The sequence below is a fragment of the Sinocyclocheilus grahami genome, unplaced genomic scaffold (assembly GCF_001515645.1).
Source record: "Sinocyclocheilus grahami isolate Dianchi unplaced genomic scaffold, SAMN03320097.WGS_v1.1 scaffold136.1, whole genome shotgun sequence".
Lineage (NCBI taxonomy): Eukaryota > Metazoa > Chordata > Actinopteri > Cypriniformes > Cyprinidae > Sinocyclocheilus > Sinocyclocheilus grahami.
In genome coordinates this window covers 1,387,831-1,405,059 of record NW_015505315.1, presented here as the reverse complement: position 1 = coordinate 1,405,059, position 17,229 = coordinate 1,387,831, and the positions used below count along the sequence as shown (strand labels likewise).

Here is a 17,229-nt window from a genome sequence, read left to right as displayed (position 1 = left end):
TATAAAACAATTTGATTAAGCACTATCAGAGTGCTGTTTTACTGAATAGCAGTGTTGTATTTTTACACTGTACACGAGGTAACAGTATATAAGCCATCTACAATCCTTCTGTTTGACAGTGACGTAGACAAAGCAATTTGTTTAGGACATTCTTTCTTCTGAGGAACACAGAGAAAATATTTAGAAAAATGTTGGAGCCCGCTGACATCAGTGTATGGACTCGGAGAACTCGGAGACATTCTCCAAAATATCCTCTGTTATATTCCACAGAATAAAAAACTCATACAGGTTTGGAACAACATAAAGGTGTGTGAATGATGACAGAATTTTCATTTTTAGGTGAACTATCTTTTTAACAAAAAAAATCTTTATTTTTGTAGTCATTTTTGAATGTGTTCAAATAGATGTGGGAAATCTGAAATTTTTCCAAAAATCTAAAATTAGTTACGCCAATCAGTGTTTGAAAGGAAAGTTTTGGCTGAAACATTTTAATAATTTGTAGGGAAAATAGACTCTGCTTAAAGTGCTGAATAATAACTAAAAGTAAATGTAATTACATGCCAATGACCAAATAGTAGTTAAAATACCTAATAGAAACAATATTTCCAGTTCAGAAAAATTAAACTGGGAAAATATGGTTAATATTTGTTATAGCTGGATTGATCAATCACATGCTGTACTCACACAGTGACAGAGCAACTGGTTTAATATTATTAGCACTGAGAAAGTAACAGGTACCACTTATGTGCTCTGTGCAAAATAGCTCAGACAGTTTTATAAAGAAGTATAGCTGGATGGTAGAGGATATTTTGATCATATTTACTTGAATTCATGTTGTTAGTTCATAGGTTTGAAGTTATGGGGAAATCAGGCACATGGACGTCTGAGGAACTGACTCGTCAAATGAGTAAGGGAATGAGACGACAGCTGAATCAGATTTATTGCCAAGTATGTTTACACACACACAAAGGAATTTGTCTTGGTGAAGCTTCCAGTACACACACCAATTACAAAAACCGTAAAACATGCTTATGCTCAACAGACTTCCTATTCTGGCCTCGACGCTTTGATTTAGTTGATAGTTGATTACCATAAAAGTCCATAGATATCACCCTCAGTTCATACTGCTGTTAACACTTTCTCCGACAAGCGGATGCGATGAGACCTGTTTTCTGCTTTGGTCAGGTGACGTTTGACATATACCCCATAAAACTAGTCAATCAACATATGAAGAGTTCAGATGCAAAAGCCTCTAAGTGCCGTTTGAAATTTTCTTCTAAAATGAGCATTTTTATCAGGTTCCTATGTGTAGGTTCAGTAATTTCACTTTAATGGCAATGAATAGGTTTGTTTAACTGCCATTAATGTGAAAAAAAACATAGGAGCCTGTGAAAAATACTAATTTTAGAAAAAAAATTCAGATGGCTTTTGCATCTGAACTCTTCATATGTACACAGTAGGCAAGATAGACAAAATATGTATGTACAAAATAATCTGGCTAAATAGAAGTATAGTGTATTGGATATTGCACTTTTTTTGCACAATGGGAAGATCCTGGAGTTATTTTAATTGTTCATTATCACTGAGGGTGAGTCATTTTTAACGCACATATTTTTAACAGCATAATCCATTAATACAGCAAAATTTATCCGACAGAAAAGGAAGATCAGGAAATTATTGAAGGTATTAGTATTTAATTGCGACATACAGCAAATTAAAAAGCTGAAGATGACAGGTAGAGTAAAAAAAGTGCTCTCTGAGCCCGTTTTATTTCCACCTCAGTCTAAAACTGGGCAGCTTTTCCTCACTGCAGCTGCTTTAAGAAACCTCCCTCCATTTTTTTTTTGAGAATGAGCAGCGTGTTCCAAGCATTGCTGGGTTTGACTGCAGCAAAGGACAGGAGAGAAAGCAGTAGTGAAGGTAGAGGAGGAGGGGTCTGGTGAGCGGCGAGACTAACTACACCGCAGCAGGGCTGCGAGCAACCAGTCAGCGAGCATTCCCTTATCTACCAATGGAATGCAACAGCTGCAGCAGCCAGTGAGCGTGTGTGCTTTTCAGTCAGTGTGTTTGTAAAAGGGGGAGGGGGGACAGTCATGGTGGGCCAGCAGGAACCCCCCTGAAAGACCCCCAACTCTCAACCCCCCCACGTTCTCTCGCAGCCGGGCTGCTGAAAGGCAGCTCAACCAAACGCAAGCGTGAGAGACACAGAGAGAGCGAGAGACTCGACCGGGCAGCACACTCCGTCTCGGAGAGAGAGAAAGCAGAAAGTAAGGGAAGTGGAGCAGGGAGCCTCGGAGGGGGGTTGAGGAGGTGCGCGAAGGGTGTAAAGCAAGAGAGGTGAGGGAGAGGGAAAGACAAAAGAGAGGGAAAACCAGAGTGGAGGGAGACCAGAGGGAAATGGCTTCGGAGGAGACCGCTGGAGGAGCTCGCAAAGCCACCAAGAGCAAACTATTTGAGTTCCTCGTCCATGGAGTGGTACGTACCCTCTCGGCGCGCGCGCGTGTGTGTGTGTGTGTGTGTGTGTGTGTGTTTGAGCTCAGCTACAGACAGAGCCCGTGTGTTTGACTGATAACGGTGAACGGTGTCCATGTGAAGGTTATTTCCACTCCTCCGGATCCCGGCTCCTCGCCGCTCTTCTTTTTGAAGCGGAGACGGGGTGGGGAGAAGAGGCGAATGAGGGAGATGAGCGTGTAAGAAAAAAAGAGCGAGACGGATCGGCGAATGTGAAAGAAAGGCCAAAGGTAGCCACTTTGGTCACTGGAGGCTGCATGCGTTTGGCAGCGTGCCTAAGGTGACGGGCGCTTTCATTCAAAACACAAGCCGCTCTGTGACTCAACACACTGTTATTACAACTCCAAGAACACATCAGGTGCTTCGGATAACATCTACTGTGTAGATTAGCGTGTCTGTTGTCATGTCATTCATTAAAAATTCAAGCTAGTCTTAGCGCCAAAGGATGCACTAGTAGCGAGTAGTAATTATTACTACTAATAGCACTGTAACACGGACTGCTGTTTCCCATGTGACACTATTCAAGGTTTGATGCAGAAGAGGCTGTAAAGATCCACTAATTGTCTAAACCTTTGTGTACATACAGCACAGTAGCGGTGTAATCTTTTATTTATGATTAGCAGGGCTTTGTCTAGCCAGAGCAGATCAAACTGAAGTAAAAAGCAGTTTGTAGTAGAGTGAGCGTAAGCACAAAACTGCATTTTCAGTCTTTGTTGCTTTTTGTTGTCTATTAGTTTTGCTTTTCGTGTGTATCTTATGTGCTGTGATTTTATTCTTGATATGATTGTTTCTGTAAAGCAACATTGGGTTTTAAAAAGGTGCTATGTTAATAATTATTATTTTTACTATTATTACATGTATGGCAGACTATGATATTTCTGAAGAGCTTCATTAGTTGGTGTCTGTGTTTGTGTCTGTTTCTTTTACTTTTGAGTATTCATGTTTTTTAGTATATTATTTAGATATAGAGATTATTTGGATACATTTTCATTTAAGTTTAGGCTCAAGAAGATTTTTTTAATAAATGAAAACTTTAATTCATAAAGGATGCTTTCAGTTGACAAAAAAAGATAGTAAAGGCATTTATAAAAGATTATGTAAAATAAAATAAATGCTGTTCTTTTTTATTTTCTATTCAGCAAGAAATACTATAAATGTATCACCACAAAAACATGGTTAATAATATTATCCACAGTGTATTAGAATGATTTCTGAAGGATCATGTGACACTGAAGACTGGAGTAACGGCTGCTGAAAATTCAGCTTTACCATCACATGAATAAATTACATCTTATATAATAAACGGTAAACAGTTCAATTAAATTTTCTCAATATTATTGTTTTTACTGTATTATTTGAGCAAATAAATGCACTGTTGGTGAGCACGAGAGACTTCTATCCAAAACAAAAACCTTGCAGACTTTTGAATGATAGTGTATAATAAGTTCCTTAGTTAATTAATTCTGGTATGTGCTTGTGTTATTTTTTTCTTTTGTAACTGAAGACTTTCCACTTTCAGTAATGGTCTTGGTTTGCTTCATAAACAACCTTTTGTTCACTATTTGCCTCAGTTTTGCATTAAGCTGCTTTAACTTCACATAACACAAATGCTGAGTCTGGATGATGAATGAAGAAAATGATGGTGTTGCCTCTGCAGGCTAATTAACCTTGACGAAGCACTGATTGTTCCTGGGCAAATGTTTCCCGCTCCTTATTTTGGCTTCATCTCTTTTATGTCCTCTGCTATGCCTGTGTTGTTCTCCTCTGCATCTTCTCTGTTTCTTTCTGGACTCATGTATTCTCTGAATTACCCCAGCCTGACCTTTGCTATTGTTCACCTTACTGCTTCTCTGCTGCACTCAGTCTGAAGCCTGCCATATGAAAGTTATACTGTATATTCTTTGTTATGACATTGTATGTTTGAACTGCAAGAATGTGGTGGTTCAGCCTTGTTCCCAAGGCAAGGAACAGTCCGTACACATCAAGGTTTGCAATTAAGTAACAGTTTAAACATCTGCTAGTATGAGTGAAATTAGTACTCAAAGTTTGTTGTTGACTTGTCGACAATGACTTGTTGTTAGTTTTATGCATATTCTGTTTCGGTCCTTTTTTTTTTTTTGATCTCCACTTCCTGGCGTTTAGTTTAGGCTCAATGTTGAGTTCCGATTAGGTGTCAAACAGTTTCAGTGTTTCTCTAATACACATTACTGGTAACCTGTTTTATTTGCTCCTCTGTCAGGCACAAAATAAAACACACAGTCTTGGTTAATGACAGACTCAGTCTTACTGTGTAACTGTGTGGATAAATAAAGATGACCTAAAGGTCGTTTCACTCTAGGAGCGGAAACTCTCATTCCAGTTCACTTTAAACATAGCAAACTTACAACTATGGTAAAATACAGTGAGAAGAGGAGTAACAGCATTTTTACACATTACGTATCAGTTGTACTGTAATACACTTTGAAAACAACAAAACAAAATAGGTCCAATCACTACGACCTTTACCCTATTTTGTTTGTTGCTTCAAAGAACAAATCATATTGTGAAACATTGCAATATGATTTTAAAACCATCCAATGTACCTTCCATTTGTCCTGTGTATGTTCTGAATGAATCTGATTTTAGATTCTGAAAGTTATGTTCATATTAATCCTAAACTTTGCAATCAGACTCGCATATTTAACAGTTTCTAAGACAAAGATAAGTTTATAAGATGTAAATAAACCCACGTAAGTTGTTGGATTCAAGGGGTTACGCAGTTAAAATTGTACTATTATTGGAGATCGGCACTGCCCCTTTCAATCAAAACATAATTTCATTTAAAACCAGCTCAATTTGATGGACTGAGATGTTTACTTGAAAATTGTCAGTCTGATTATTCGTTGCTATGTAAACATTTTCAGGAACCCATGTAAAGCACAGGAGTCAAATAATGTCATCTGTCCAATCAGATGTCTGTGCAGTTGTCATATTAACAGCAAGCAAAGAAACTCCAGAGGGACGAGCGTGTTCTTGAGCAAAAAGTTATCGGCAGGAATCGAGCAGAAGTGCTCATCAGTCAAAGCTGATTGACAGCACAAACACTGCCACTCTCTCTGAAGTGCAAATTCACATGGTGTGACTGCTGGAAAATATTCCAAATAAAAGGTTTTCCTTCCTACCTGCATCCAAATTTATATTCAAAGTGGTTTGTGAACAAAGCAGCCACACAGAGAGAGACAGCAAAGGACAGTAATTGTTTAAACTATTTTAAGTGGTCCATTTCAGGACTATTGAAATGTTCCGGTTTTTGTTCATGCGCGAACCCGCTACTCCGAAAACAAGAGGAATCTGATGAAAGGCTCTTTTATTCCTCCCTAGCTATCAAACGTGATAATTTTTCCTGCTGCTCAGTTTTTCCTGTGTTAATGTAACGGTAAGACAGCTCAACAGCACACAAAGACCGTTAAAAGCATCTGGCTGCACATCAGACTGAGAGACAGAGAAAGTGTTTATCTGCAGCATTCAGGGAATAACAGAAATGTCGCACCTGCAAGTGTGTGGCCTTATCGAATGCTAAATATCTCATTGTAAGTCATTGTCTTTCATTAGCCTGCAACTCAATGCTCTCTGCACAGCCTGCTCTTATTTCACAACAGTCTAGAGTTCACTTCATCAATCTCCTGACCTGCAGACATAACACAGCTCAAGTCCACGTGAGCTACATCATTAATGGGTACATCACAGTCACTTCCTTTGTATAAATTAAGCACAAAACCACCCAAAACCAGCAGTTAGTTGTTACTTTCACACATTTGTTCCACATCTGCAGCAGTTCAGTGTGAGCCCTTCCTGTTTAACCAAAGTGCATAGGTGAGGTTTCTCACACCGCAGACACAAGGTGAAAGTAATCTTGTTTAACATAACTATGTCATATAATGCATTATATAACATATAATGCATTTTTGCTTTGGAAAACGCAAGATGCGGTCAGGGGAGTCTCAAGACATGTTTTTTAAAAGTTGAACTCATTTCAGCTTAAGCACTGCCTTTTTTTAGAACATTGTGTCATGTGCGAGATGCCACAAAAGACTTAAGTGCAACTAAAAAAACACATCTGTCTAGTTCACATTTACATAGAAAAACAATGAAAAAGTAGCACAATGGAGTGGAAAAATTGGTTATTTTGTTGTGAGCCAGCCCTAAGATTAGAACATTGTGTCATGTGCGAGATGCCACAAAAGACTTAAGTGCAACTAAAAAAAACACATCTGTCTAGTTCACATTTACATAGAAAAACAATGAAAAAGTAGCACAATGGAGTGGAAAAATTGGTTATTTTGTTGTGAGCCAGCCCTAAGGAATGATCTTTCAGGCATATACAGTAATGCTGGTGTAATGACCCTTCACTAAGCTCCATCCCCAGACAAGCTTTACAGAATAACTGGAGATATTCATAAATCTATTTGTGATTTTCAGTCAATTCTGTTTACAAATTGGTAAAAATTTTACTTTTGAGACTATGAATCCGAATTTGAAGAAAATGTTTCTCAAAGTCAACTGGAAAGAGAACAACTTCCTTTGATGATGATTATAATTAATGTCAGTGAATTTGATTTGATTATTGTGGTATGAATGATTCATAAGCATTTTCAGATATACACTGAAGACACATCTCTTGCAGAGGTGCAACTGAAAACAGGTCCAGAACTGTGTTTTAAATGAGAAATGAAGTCGTAATGCATGGAATAAGGCTATAATTACAGTCAATTAATAAATTCTGTAATCAATGTGTTGAATTGAATTTGTGCTTTGTGATGCTTCAGTGCATTTTTACACCTGATTTGATCTTGATTATATCTGCCTGACTTTTCTCTTTCATCTGTTCCCTCAGCATGTCTTTGTTGTTTGATATGACTTTAGTTATTCTCATTGAACTCATTGTCCTCTCATTATGACTTTAGAAAGACATGGAGTGTACACTTCTTGCAGTACATTTGTCTATTTTTGTCTGATTGGAGTTTCCCTCACCTGTTCTTTTGACTACTGTCTGTCTGTGTATTTGTGTGTTTGCTCTGTCACTCCAAGCCGTAGCTTTGACATGTTCTCAAATTGCCTGTCCCAATTTCACTGCCAGCACCATGATCCTAACCCTCTGCTTTCTTTCTTTCTAAAGAAAATCCTGTCTACTGCAGTCATTAACCTATTCCTGTCCTGCTGTCCATCTTATCTTCATGTTGTGTAGTATCATAGCAAACTTTATCTTTCATCCATCAGTTGTATTGTCTCACTCCTTCACTCCCTATGCACCCATCAGGTCTGTCATTCTCAATAACATCTTCATTTGTCTTGTCTTGGCAGCCATATATTGGAGGCTATATTATGTCACTATAATATATGATCAATTACTTCAGCAGATGGCTTAGGCTGTGACTTTAATGCCAAGAAAAAAATATCTGTAATAATAGCCCCCCCGATTTTTACACCGTGATAACCATTATTTGATGTCTTCCCAGTTGTATTAGTAGCCAAGAAAATAAGTATTTTCTGGAGAGAAGTGTTTTTTCTTGTCATGTTTCAAAGCAGCTACATCTCTAGTATCTCTTTAATATGTGGTGTATCTCTGTACTTGATGTTAAATTCTGTGGAATATTTGTTACTCTACCAACATATTGACAACACCATTTTTTTATTTGTTTGTCTGCATTATTTATTGACCAGTTCAATAGTGAGCAATTCCTGTAATTTCAACAAAATGTTGTTATTTTTCCATAAGTAAAACCATTGCTTATTCTGATTTAATTAGAGTAGCAACCTAACTAATGCAATTCAATTGCATCTAAAAGTTAAATAGCATGAGTTTGTATCAAACAAAGTTGAAACACTCACCATCTGTTCTCAGGAGATTTATGCACATGAGTGTGACTCGAGTTTACTCTTTCAAAGTCATTTTTTCACTGTCCTGAACTGTTGTATGTGTGACCTTTTGTGTGTGGTGTCACAAGTGTTGAATAGATTGCACTTGAGTTGCTGCTGCTGTTAAGGAAAGCAACAGCTGCTGTTGTACTAGTAAGTTACTGTAGGTCTAACAGTGGCGGATATTTACATCTTCACCTTAACCTAAACACAAATGTGCACATATTCTTTTCATTTTTCAAACATTTTGAATTATTTTTAAGTAAGCTATTTATAACTGATTGTTATTTATGTGTATGTTTAAAAAGCATCATTATACCGATTCACTGTATACCCGTAATCTCTTGTTTCAGAGTACATGTTAATCATGTAAATTAGGGATGTTCATTTTAACCGGTTAACCGACCGTAAGAATTTTGACAGATTAATACAATCAGTTAAACGGTTTAAAAAGTAATTTAATCATTTATTTTTTCAGGAATTTATCAAAATATTTAAAAAGGATTGCTGCATGGTTAAAATACGCTACACGTATAAAAAAAATAGTTTTTAGGGGGAAAAAACATAAGTCACGTATAAGTCGCATTCTATGGTTTCATTCAGAAATAGGCCTAATGACGACGCGAAATGTTTACAAACATTATAATAAACACTGTAAACATAGCTAGGCTATTTTAGTTCCCCCCACTCCATAACAAATCCTTTCAATTAACAGTATTTAGAAAAGAACAAGAATTAAAAATATAAGAAGCTATATATACAGTGGGGCAAAAAAGTATTTAGTCAGCCACCAATTGTGCAAGTTCTCCCACTTAAAAAGATGAGAGAGGCCTGTAATTTTCATCATAGGTATACCTCAACTATGAGAGACAAATTGAGAAAAAAAATCCAGAAAATCACATTGTAGGATTTTTAAAGAATTAATTGGTAAATTCCTCAGTAAAATAAGTATTTGGTCACCTACAAACAAGCAAGATTTCTGGCTCTCACAGACCTGTAACTTCTTCTTTAAGAGGCTCCTCTGTCCTCCACTCGTTACCTGTATTAATGGCATCTGTTTGAACTCGTTATCAGTATAAAAGACACCTGTCCACAACCTCAAACAGTCACACTCCAAAAACTCCACCATGGCAAAGACCAAAGAGCTGTCAAAGGACACCAGAAACAAAACTGTAGACCTGCACCAGGCTGGGAAGACTGAATCTGCAATAGGAAAGCAGCTTGGTGTGAAGAAATCAACCGTGGGAGCAATTATTAGAAAATGGAAGACATACAAAACCACTGATAATCTCCCTCGATCTGGAGCTCCACGCAAGATCTCACCCCGTGGGGTCAAAATGATCACAAGAACTGTGAGCAAAAATCCCAGAACCACACGGGGGGACCTAGTGAATGACCTGCAGAGAGCTGGGACCAAAGTAACAAAGGCTACCATCAGTAACACACTGCACCGCCAGGGACTCAAATCCTGCAGTGACAGACGTGTCCCCCTGCTTAAGCCAGTACATGTCCAGGCCCGTCTGAAGTTTGCTAGAGAGCATTTGGATGATCCAGAAGAGGATTGGGAGAATGTCATATGGTCAGATGAAACCAAAATAGAACTTTTTGGTAAAAACTCAACTTGAGGAGAAAGAATGCTGAGTTGCATCCAAAGAACACCATACCTACTGTGAAGCATGGGGGTGCAAACATCATGCTTTGGGGCTGTTTTTCTGCAAAGGGACCAGAACGACTGATCCGTGTAAACGAAAGAATGAATGGGGCCATGTATCATGAGATTTTGAGTGAAAACCTCCTTCCATCAGCAAGGGCACTTTTTAATAAGGCAACAACATATGATAGATACGATAGGACAAAACAAATACAGTGCAGCACGAACTGTTTTTATACAGTCAACCCTCAACGGTTTTATACAGTGGGGCAAAAAAGTATTTAGTCAGCCACCAATTGTGCAAGTTCTCCCACTTAAAAGGATGAGAGAGGCCTGTAATTTTCATCATAGGTATACCTTAACTATGAGAGACAAAATGAGAAAAGAAAATCCAGAAAATCACATTGTAGGATTTTTAAAGAATTAATTGGTAAATTCCTCTGTAAAATAAGTATTTGGTCACCTACAAACAAGCAAGATTTCTGGCTCTCACAGACCTGTAACTTCTTCTTTAAGAGGCTCCTCTGTCCTCCACTGGTTACCTGTATTAATGGCATCTGTTTGAACTTGTTATCAGTATAAAAGACATCTGTCCACAACCTCAAACAGTCACACTCCAAACTCCACCATGGCCAAGACCAAAGAGCTGTCAAAGGACACCAGAAACAAAATTGTAGACCTGCACCAGGCTGGGAAGACTGAATCTGCAATAGGTTAGCAGCTTGGTGTGAAGAAATCAACTGTGGGAGCAATTATTAGAAAATGGAAGACATACAAGATCACTGATAATCTCCCTCGATCTGGGGCTCCATGCAAGATCTCACCCCGTGGGGTCAAAATTATCACAAGAACTGTGAGCAAAAATCCCAGAACCACACGGGGGGACCTAGTGAATGACCTGCAGAGAGCTGGGACCAAAGTAACAAAGGCTACCATCAGTAACACACTGCGCTGCCAGGGACTCAAATCCTGCAGTGCCAGACGTGTCCCCCTGCTTAAGCCAGTACATGTCCAGGCCCGTCTGAAGTTTGCTAGAGAGCATTTGGATGATCCAGAAGAGGATTGGGAGAATGTCATATGGTCAGATGAAACCAAAATATAACTTTTTGGTAAAAACTCAACTTGTCGTGTTTGGAGGAGAAAGAATGCTGAGTTGCATCCAAAGAACACCATACCTACTGTGAAGCATGGGGGTGGAAACATCATGCTTTGGGGCTGTTTTTCTGCAAAGGGACCAGGACGACTGATCCGTGTAAACGAAAGAATTAATGGGGCCATGTATCGTGAGATTTTGAGTGAAAACCTCCTTCCATCAGCAGGGGCATTGAAGATGAAATGTGGCTGGGTCTTTCAGCATGACAATGATCCCAAACACACTGCCCGGGCAACGAAGGAGTGGCTTCGTAAGAAGCATTTCTAGGTCCTGGAGTGGCCTAGCCAGTCTCCAGATCTCAACCCCATAGAAAATCTTTGGAGGGAGTTGGAAATCTGTGTTGCCCAGCGACAGCCCCAAAACATTACTGCTCTAGAGGAGATCTGCATGGAGGAATGGGCCAAAATACCAGCAACAGTGTGTGAAAACCTTGTGAAGACTTACAGAAAACGTTTGACCTCTGTCATTGCCAACAAAGGGTATATAACAAAGTATTGAGATGAAATTTTGTTATTGACCAAATACTTATTTTCCACTATAATTTGCAAATAAATTCTTTAAAAATCCTACAATGTGATTTTCTGGATTTTATTTTTCTCATTTTGTCTCTCATAGTTGAGGTATACCTATGATGAAAATTACAGGCCTCTCTCATCTTTTTAAGTGGGAGAACTTGCACAATTGGTGGCTGACTAAATACTTTTTTCCCCCACTGTATAAGCGACAAGCCAAAACGAATTCATTTAGGCTAAAACGAAACTGAAACCAACGTTGGGTCTCTCATTCCACACAAAATCAAATGTTTTCGTATTCGCAATGTATTTGAATGACAAATTATTATTTATTATGTAGCCTAGGATTCACTCGCGTTCCAATATCCACGTAAAACAAAATGTTTTGCATAACATCACGGTGGTATGGTGATAACACTTAACGGCACAGATTTTACTACATATTTGTTACTACATAGTTTTTTTTCCATATGTTTGACTGGCTGTATTTTATCATGATAATGAACAGGCTGCATTGTCGAGGTAGCAAAGCTTAACTGTGTGCGCATGCGGCGCCGGCGCAATCACTTGAGTTTTTTCCATCTAACAGTGGAAGCAACTACTCCTTTTAGTCCTAAAGATAATCGGAATTGTAAAAGGTTTGCCTTTATTTGTGTACATTCACAATAAAAACAAATCTTTGTGCTTTTGTAAAATAAGCCTAAAGAAAAATAGGATGCTGTTTTCTGTCGTCTGGTTTCCTTTCACGCAGCACAAAAATGAACTGAAACTCTGCATTCTTGGCTACTTGTTGCACAGTTTTTCTTTCATTTTCTTAGCCTATTTTTACTTAAATAATAAATTATGTTTCTCGTTTAGGCCTATTTATTCGATATATACAGTATATAGCCTAGCTTTATTATGTTTTTCTCCTCTGGCAGAAGCGCTGCAGGTGCGTGATGTGATATGATATGACCATGTGAATCCTCTTGTTCTGTTGTTTGCTGCTTTTATCCCCGGAAAACAAATGTTAGTATTTTTTTAACGGGTCACAGACACTTATCCTTTCTAATTTAAAATAATCTTGTCGGTTTACGGTTAACAATCGCTTAACGAGCGTCAGTTGTCGGTTAGGAAAAATAACCGAAATGAACATCCTTAATGTAAATGTTCTCCAAGTCAGTTTCTTATGTCTATCTTTTTGTTGTCACCTTTTTTCAGCGGCCCGGTATGCCATCAGGAGCACGAATGCCTCATCAGGGGGCCCCAATGGGGCCTCCAGGACCACCATTTGGAGGAAGTCCTGCTGTCCGGCCCGGACTCACCAATCAAGCCATGGAAGCCAGTCGTAAACGGCCCGCTCCTTCACAGCAGCAGATTCAACAGCAGCAGTCTGTACAGAATCGAAACAGGAAGTGAGTATAATGTGACACATGCTAATGATCAGGAACCCACATAAAAATGTATAGAGAAAATTGAATAACAAGGACCTGGAGGATGTCACTTAATGTAGGTTGTAGACTTTTGAAATTGTTTATTCCCATTGAAGCAATGATGCAGAACGTATTCTCAAAAGATAAATGGACTGACAGGTTTCCCATTTTTTTGTACCCATGTTCCTTTATCCCTCATATGAATAAAGGATTATAAGAAAAAAAATTTTACCCATTAATAGTGTTAAAATCATTCTGGATTATCTTGGCGGTAGTAACCCTGCTTTGGAGCAAAAATCTAGCGCTAACCACTTTTTAACATTTCAGATGTGAAAGGTTACTTTAAGGTATAGTTTACTTTCGTCAAATCAAATTGTGCATAGAAAACTTTAACCGCCAACTGTTTGTCATGGCTGCTGGAAGCGCATTCTTCAAGCATCAATTCAGTCGCTAATTGATGCTTGAATATGTTAATATGTTAAGGTAAACATACTTAATATGTTAAGGTAAATTTCGGATTTCTGCTTACTAAATGATTTGTATATAGGCTATGCTTGCCTATCTACAGGTTAATCACGCAAGTACCACGTCTCGGTAAATTCCCACTCACTTATGAGACGCGCGATCTGCGCTGCCTCGTCTCTCTCTCGCGTGCGTTCTGCAGCGATCACTTGGATAAGTCGTTGTTGCTTGTTGACGAGTTTGAGCGCGTGATGCGCGCTGTGAAAAAGTGTGTTGGAAACACAAATTGAGGACCAATCTGCGCCTTATTGATGACCCCTGGTGTTAATATACTGCATCTGTGCCAGCGCGTGATGTAATAAAACTGCAGCTCGTTAATAAACGTTTTTTTTCAAATCCATTTTATACAATTCGCCTTCAATTAGCAAGTGCACTCGCGCATAAACAATTTTCAAGTTCAACACTTTTCCATTGTTCCATTCAGTTGTGGATGCTGCTGATTCACCGAGACCGCCGCGGCTCAGCAAAGAGGCATGCGTGTGTGTGTTTTCCTTTGAAAAAATTTCCCCAGAAATACTTCGCTATTTAATGCATTTTTCCTTACAAATTGTATTTGAGTAAATGTGTAAAAAGTATGGCATGATGCCATCCTTCTAAAACAATGTGCATTTATGTTAAAATTGTAACATAAATGATCAAATTTAGTTATTCTTATTTCTTTATTGCAAAAAGCTAAAACTGGCACCGCTTTGGAGAGAAATGGGCTCTCATTGTAACCCATATCATGGTGTGTGATGCTGAACTATGAGTTTCTAATGGTGTTTGTATTTGCACTGTTCTAAACATTAATATTTTATGTGCAACAACAGCATGCTGTCTCAGTGGCCTTAAACATTATTTTAAATCTATTTTTTCAAACTTTATGATTTAAATGGGGATGATTGTACTGAGAATAACTTTCATCTTTTCTTCAACTGAATACTGTTTCCGTGCTGTTTTGATGTATTTTAAAGAGTTGGCGGTCAAAATTAAAACTGCTGGATGAAAGATATTCTTCATTCTTTATGACAAACAAGATAATGTGAATTACAGAATGTACAACGTTTTTAAAATATATAAATTGCAGTGTACAGCGTTTATTATGAGGGGGTAGAATCCACAGCTCAGTACTCTCTACTCAATACTCATGAGTACTTTTAAATAGGCTACTCTTTTACTCTTACTCAAGTAGTTTTTTGGGCAAGTACTTTTACTCTACTCGCACTACATTTTTTGGAAGGTAATGGTACTTTTACTTGAGTATATTTTTTCAGTACTCTTTCCACCACTGGGCATTTCTCAGAATCTTGTCTTTTGATGATCCACAGAAGAAAGAAAGTCACAAAGAGTAAAAAAAAAAAGATGACTTTATAGTAAACTACTCCGTTAACCTGGGTCAAGGATAGCATGGAAAAAAGCTCTTCCATACTAGACAACACTCTTGTATGAACCGCTGGGGCCTGCAAAGGACATGTTTACTGTATTCCTATCAGTGTTGGGTAAGTTACTCTAAAAAAGTAATTAATTACTAGTTACTAATTACATCTTCAACAGTGTAATTAGATTACTGTACAAATTAGTCTCTCCAAAAAGTATTTAATTACTTATTACTAATTACTTTATAAATCCTATATCAACCTCGACAAGTTAATGATACAAGGACAGACATGAAACGGTTCTTTTAATTCTTTCAAGTAACTATATAAATGATTCTGGTCACACTTTAGATTAGGGTCCAATTCTCACTATTAACTAATTATTAACTTTTGCCTCAATATACCCCTAATTACTGCTTATTAATACTTAGTAAAGTAGTTGTTAAGTTTAAGAATTGGGTAGGATTAAGGATTTAGAATAAGATCTTGCAGAATAAGACATTAATATGTGCTTTTTAAGTAATAATAATCAGCCAATATCCCAGTAATATTCATGCTAATAACCAACTAGTTAATAGTGAGACTTGGACACTAAAGTGTTACCAATATTCTTATTAACTCACCAAAGTATTTAAAGTGAGAAGGGTACATAAAAAGCATGCATTTTAAGGCTAGACTTAAAATTTTGATGTTAAATCCACTATTGTATTGTATATAAATGTTCTACAGTCTATACCCAGTATTAAGTTCAATTACATAAGAACTACCTGTAATAAATTTCAATAAATTTCAAGGGAAAAGTAAAGTACAGTAACTAATTACTTAGTAACTAGTTAAACCCAACACTGATTCCTATAATCTATAATACAGAAACAGTAGAACTGAAGTGTTCAATACAGTCAGAGAAGGATTTAGAATAAGATCTTGCAGAATAAGACATTAATATGTGCTTTTTAAGTAATAATAATCAGCCAATATCCCAGTAATATTCATGCTAATAACCAACTAGTTAATAGTGAGACTTGGACACTAAAGTGTTACCAATATTCTTATTAACTCACCAAAGTATTTAAAGTGAGAAGGGTACATAAAAAGCATGCATTTTAAGGCTAGACTTAAAATTTTGATGTTAAATCCACTATTGTATTGTATATAAATGTTCTACAGTCTATACCCAGTATTAAGTTCAATTACATAAGAACTACCTGTAATAAATTTCAAGGGAAAAGTAAAGTACAGTAACTAATTACTTAGTAACTAGTTAAACCCAACACTGATTCCTATAATCTATAATACAGAAACAGTAGAACTGAAGTGTTCAATACAGTCAGAGCTTAATGAGTTTTGATTGATGAGCATGTAAATGATCTCTGTTGCTTTGATGGCTGGCTGGAAAGACGTGGTTCTTCCTCTGACAAGAACTGTTTCAATAGAATGGCCTGATCCTGTTTGACATAAGATTTGATTACATGCATCTTAATGGGAAGCAAAAGAATTTGCAATTGCAAAAATATGCCAAACAGCTGTTAACAATAAAATGGTTAATATGGCTGTATTGATGTAGATTTCATGAGTTTTTTCTAGTCTTACACGGTCCCCTAGCCAGGTGCAAAATAATCAAAATATCTCTTTCGTGTCTTTCAATTTTTTGTCCTACTCCTAACCAACCACAACAAACATTAGGACACCTTGTCTGTTACTTGATTTCTATTCGGTTATGTCACGTGTATCAGTTTCTGGGTCCAAACACTCCTTCAGATCCCAAAACAAACGGTGCTAATATACACTTACATTGTGCTGTAGTACTACTGAAAAAGCATGATCCTAACCTTTGTCTCCATACTGAAATCTCGTTAGCCTGACAGTAATTCATCTTTTCTGAATTGTTGAAATATTGCTGTCTGGGATACTGTGAGCCCAGAGACTGTAGTGTACACCATAAGTTTTTAAAAGCTTAGTTTAAAGGTGTGCTATCAATAAATAGATCTCATAAATTCTAACCTTAAAATGGAGTAGAGGCTACAAACCGGAAACAGTATTCGCAATTGTCACGATTTAACTTGCAGATTTTAATGGTGGAGTGCTTGGTAGCCCCGCCCACAGTGAAATCTTATTGGTCCAAAATTCTGCTCCACATAATATAGATGTACATTAGACATCAACATATCTTCTGATTTGTCTGTGATTGTATCATGTCACAGAGCAGGTTCACTTTCAG

At 37.5% G+C, this 17,229-nt stretch overlaps 1 protein-coding gene across 2 annotated transcripts in view; it reads left to right on the top strand.

Moving 5' to 3' along the window:
• smarcd3b (SWI/SNF related BAF chromatin remodeling complex subunit D3b) overlaps positions 1-17,229 on the top strand; it is a 40,456-nt gene that overhangs the window by 10,017 nt on the left and 13,210 nt on the right. Inside the window, exons 1-2 of one of the 2 annotated variants that reach the window (XM_016280025.1) lie at positions 2,064-2,475; positions 12,923-13,116. In XM_016280025.1, the coding sequence (XP_016135511.1) occupies positions 2,398-2,475; positions 12,923-13,116 (272 nt within the window). In that variant the 5' untranslated portion in view covers positions 2,064-2,397. Of the gene's footprint in view, positions 1-2,063; positions 2,476-12,922; positions 13,117-17,229 lie in introns of those variants that run through there. The other variant, XM_016280026.1, reaches the window with a different exon arrangement.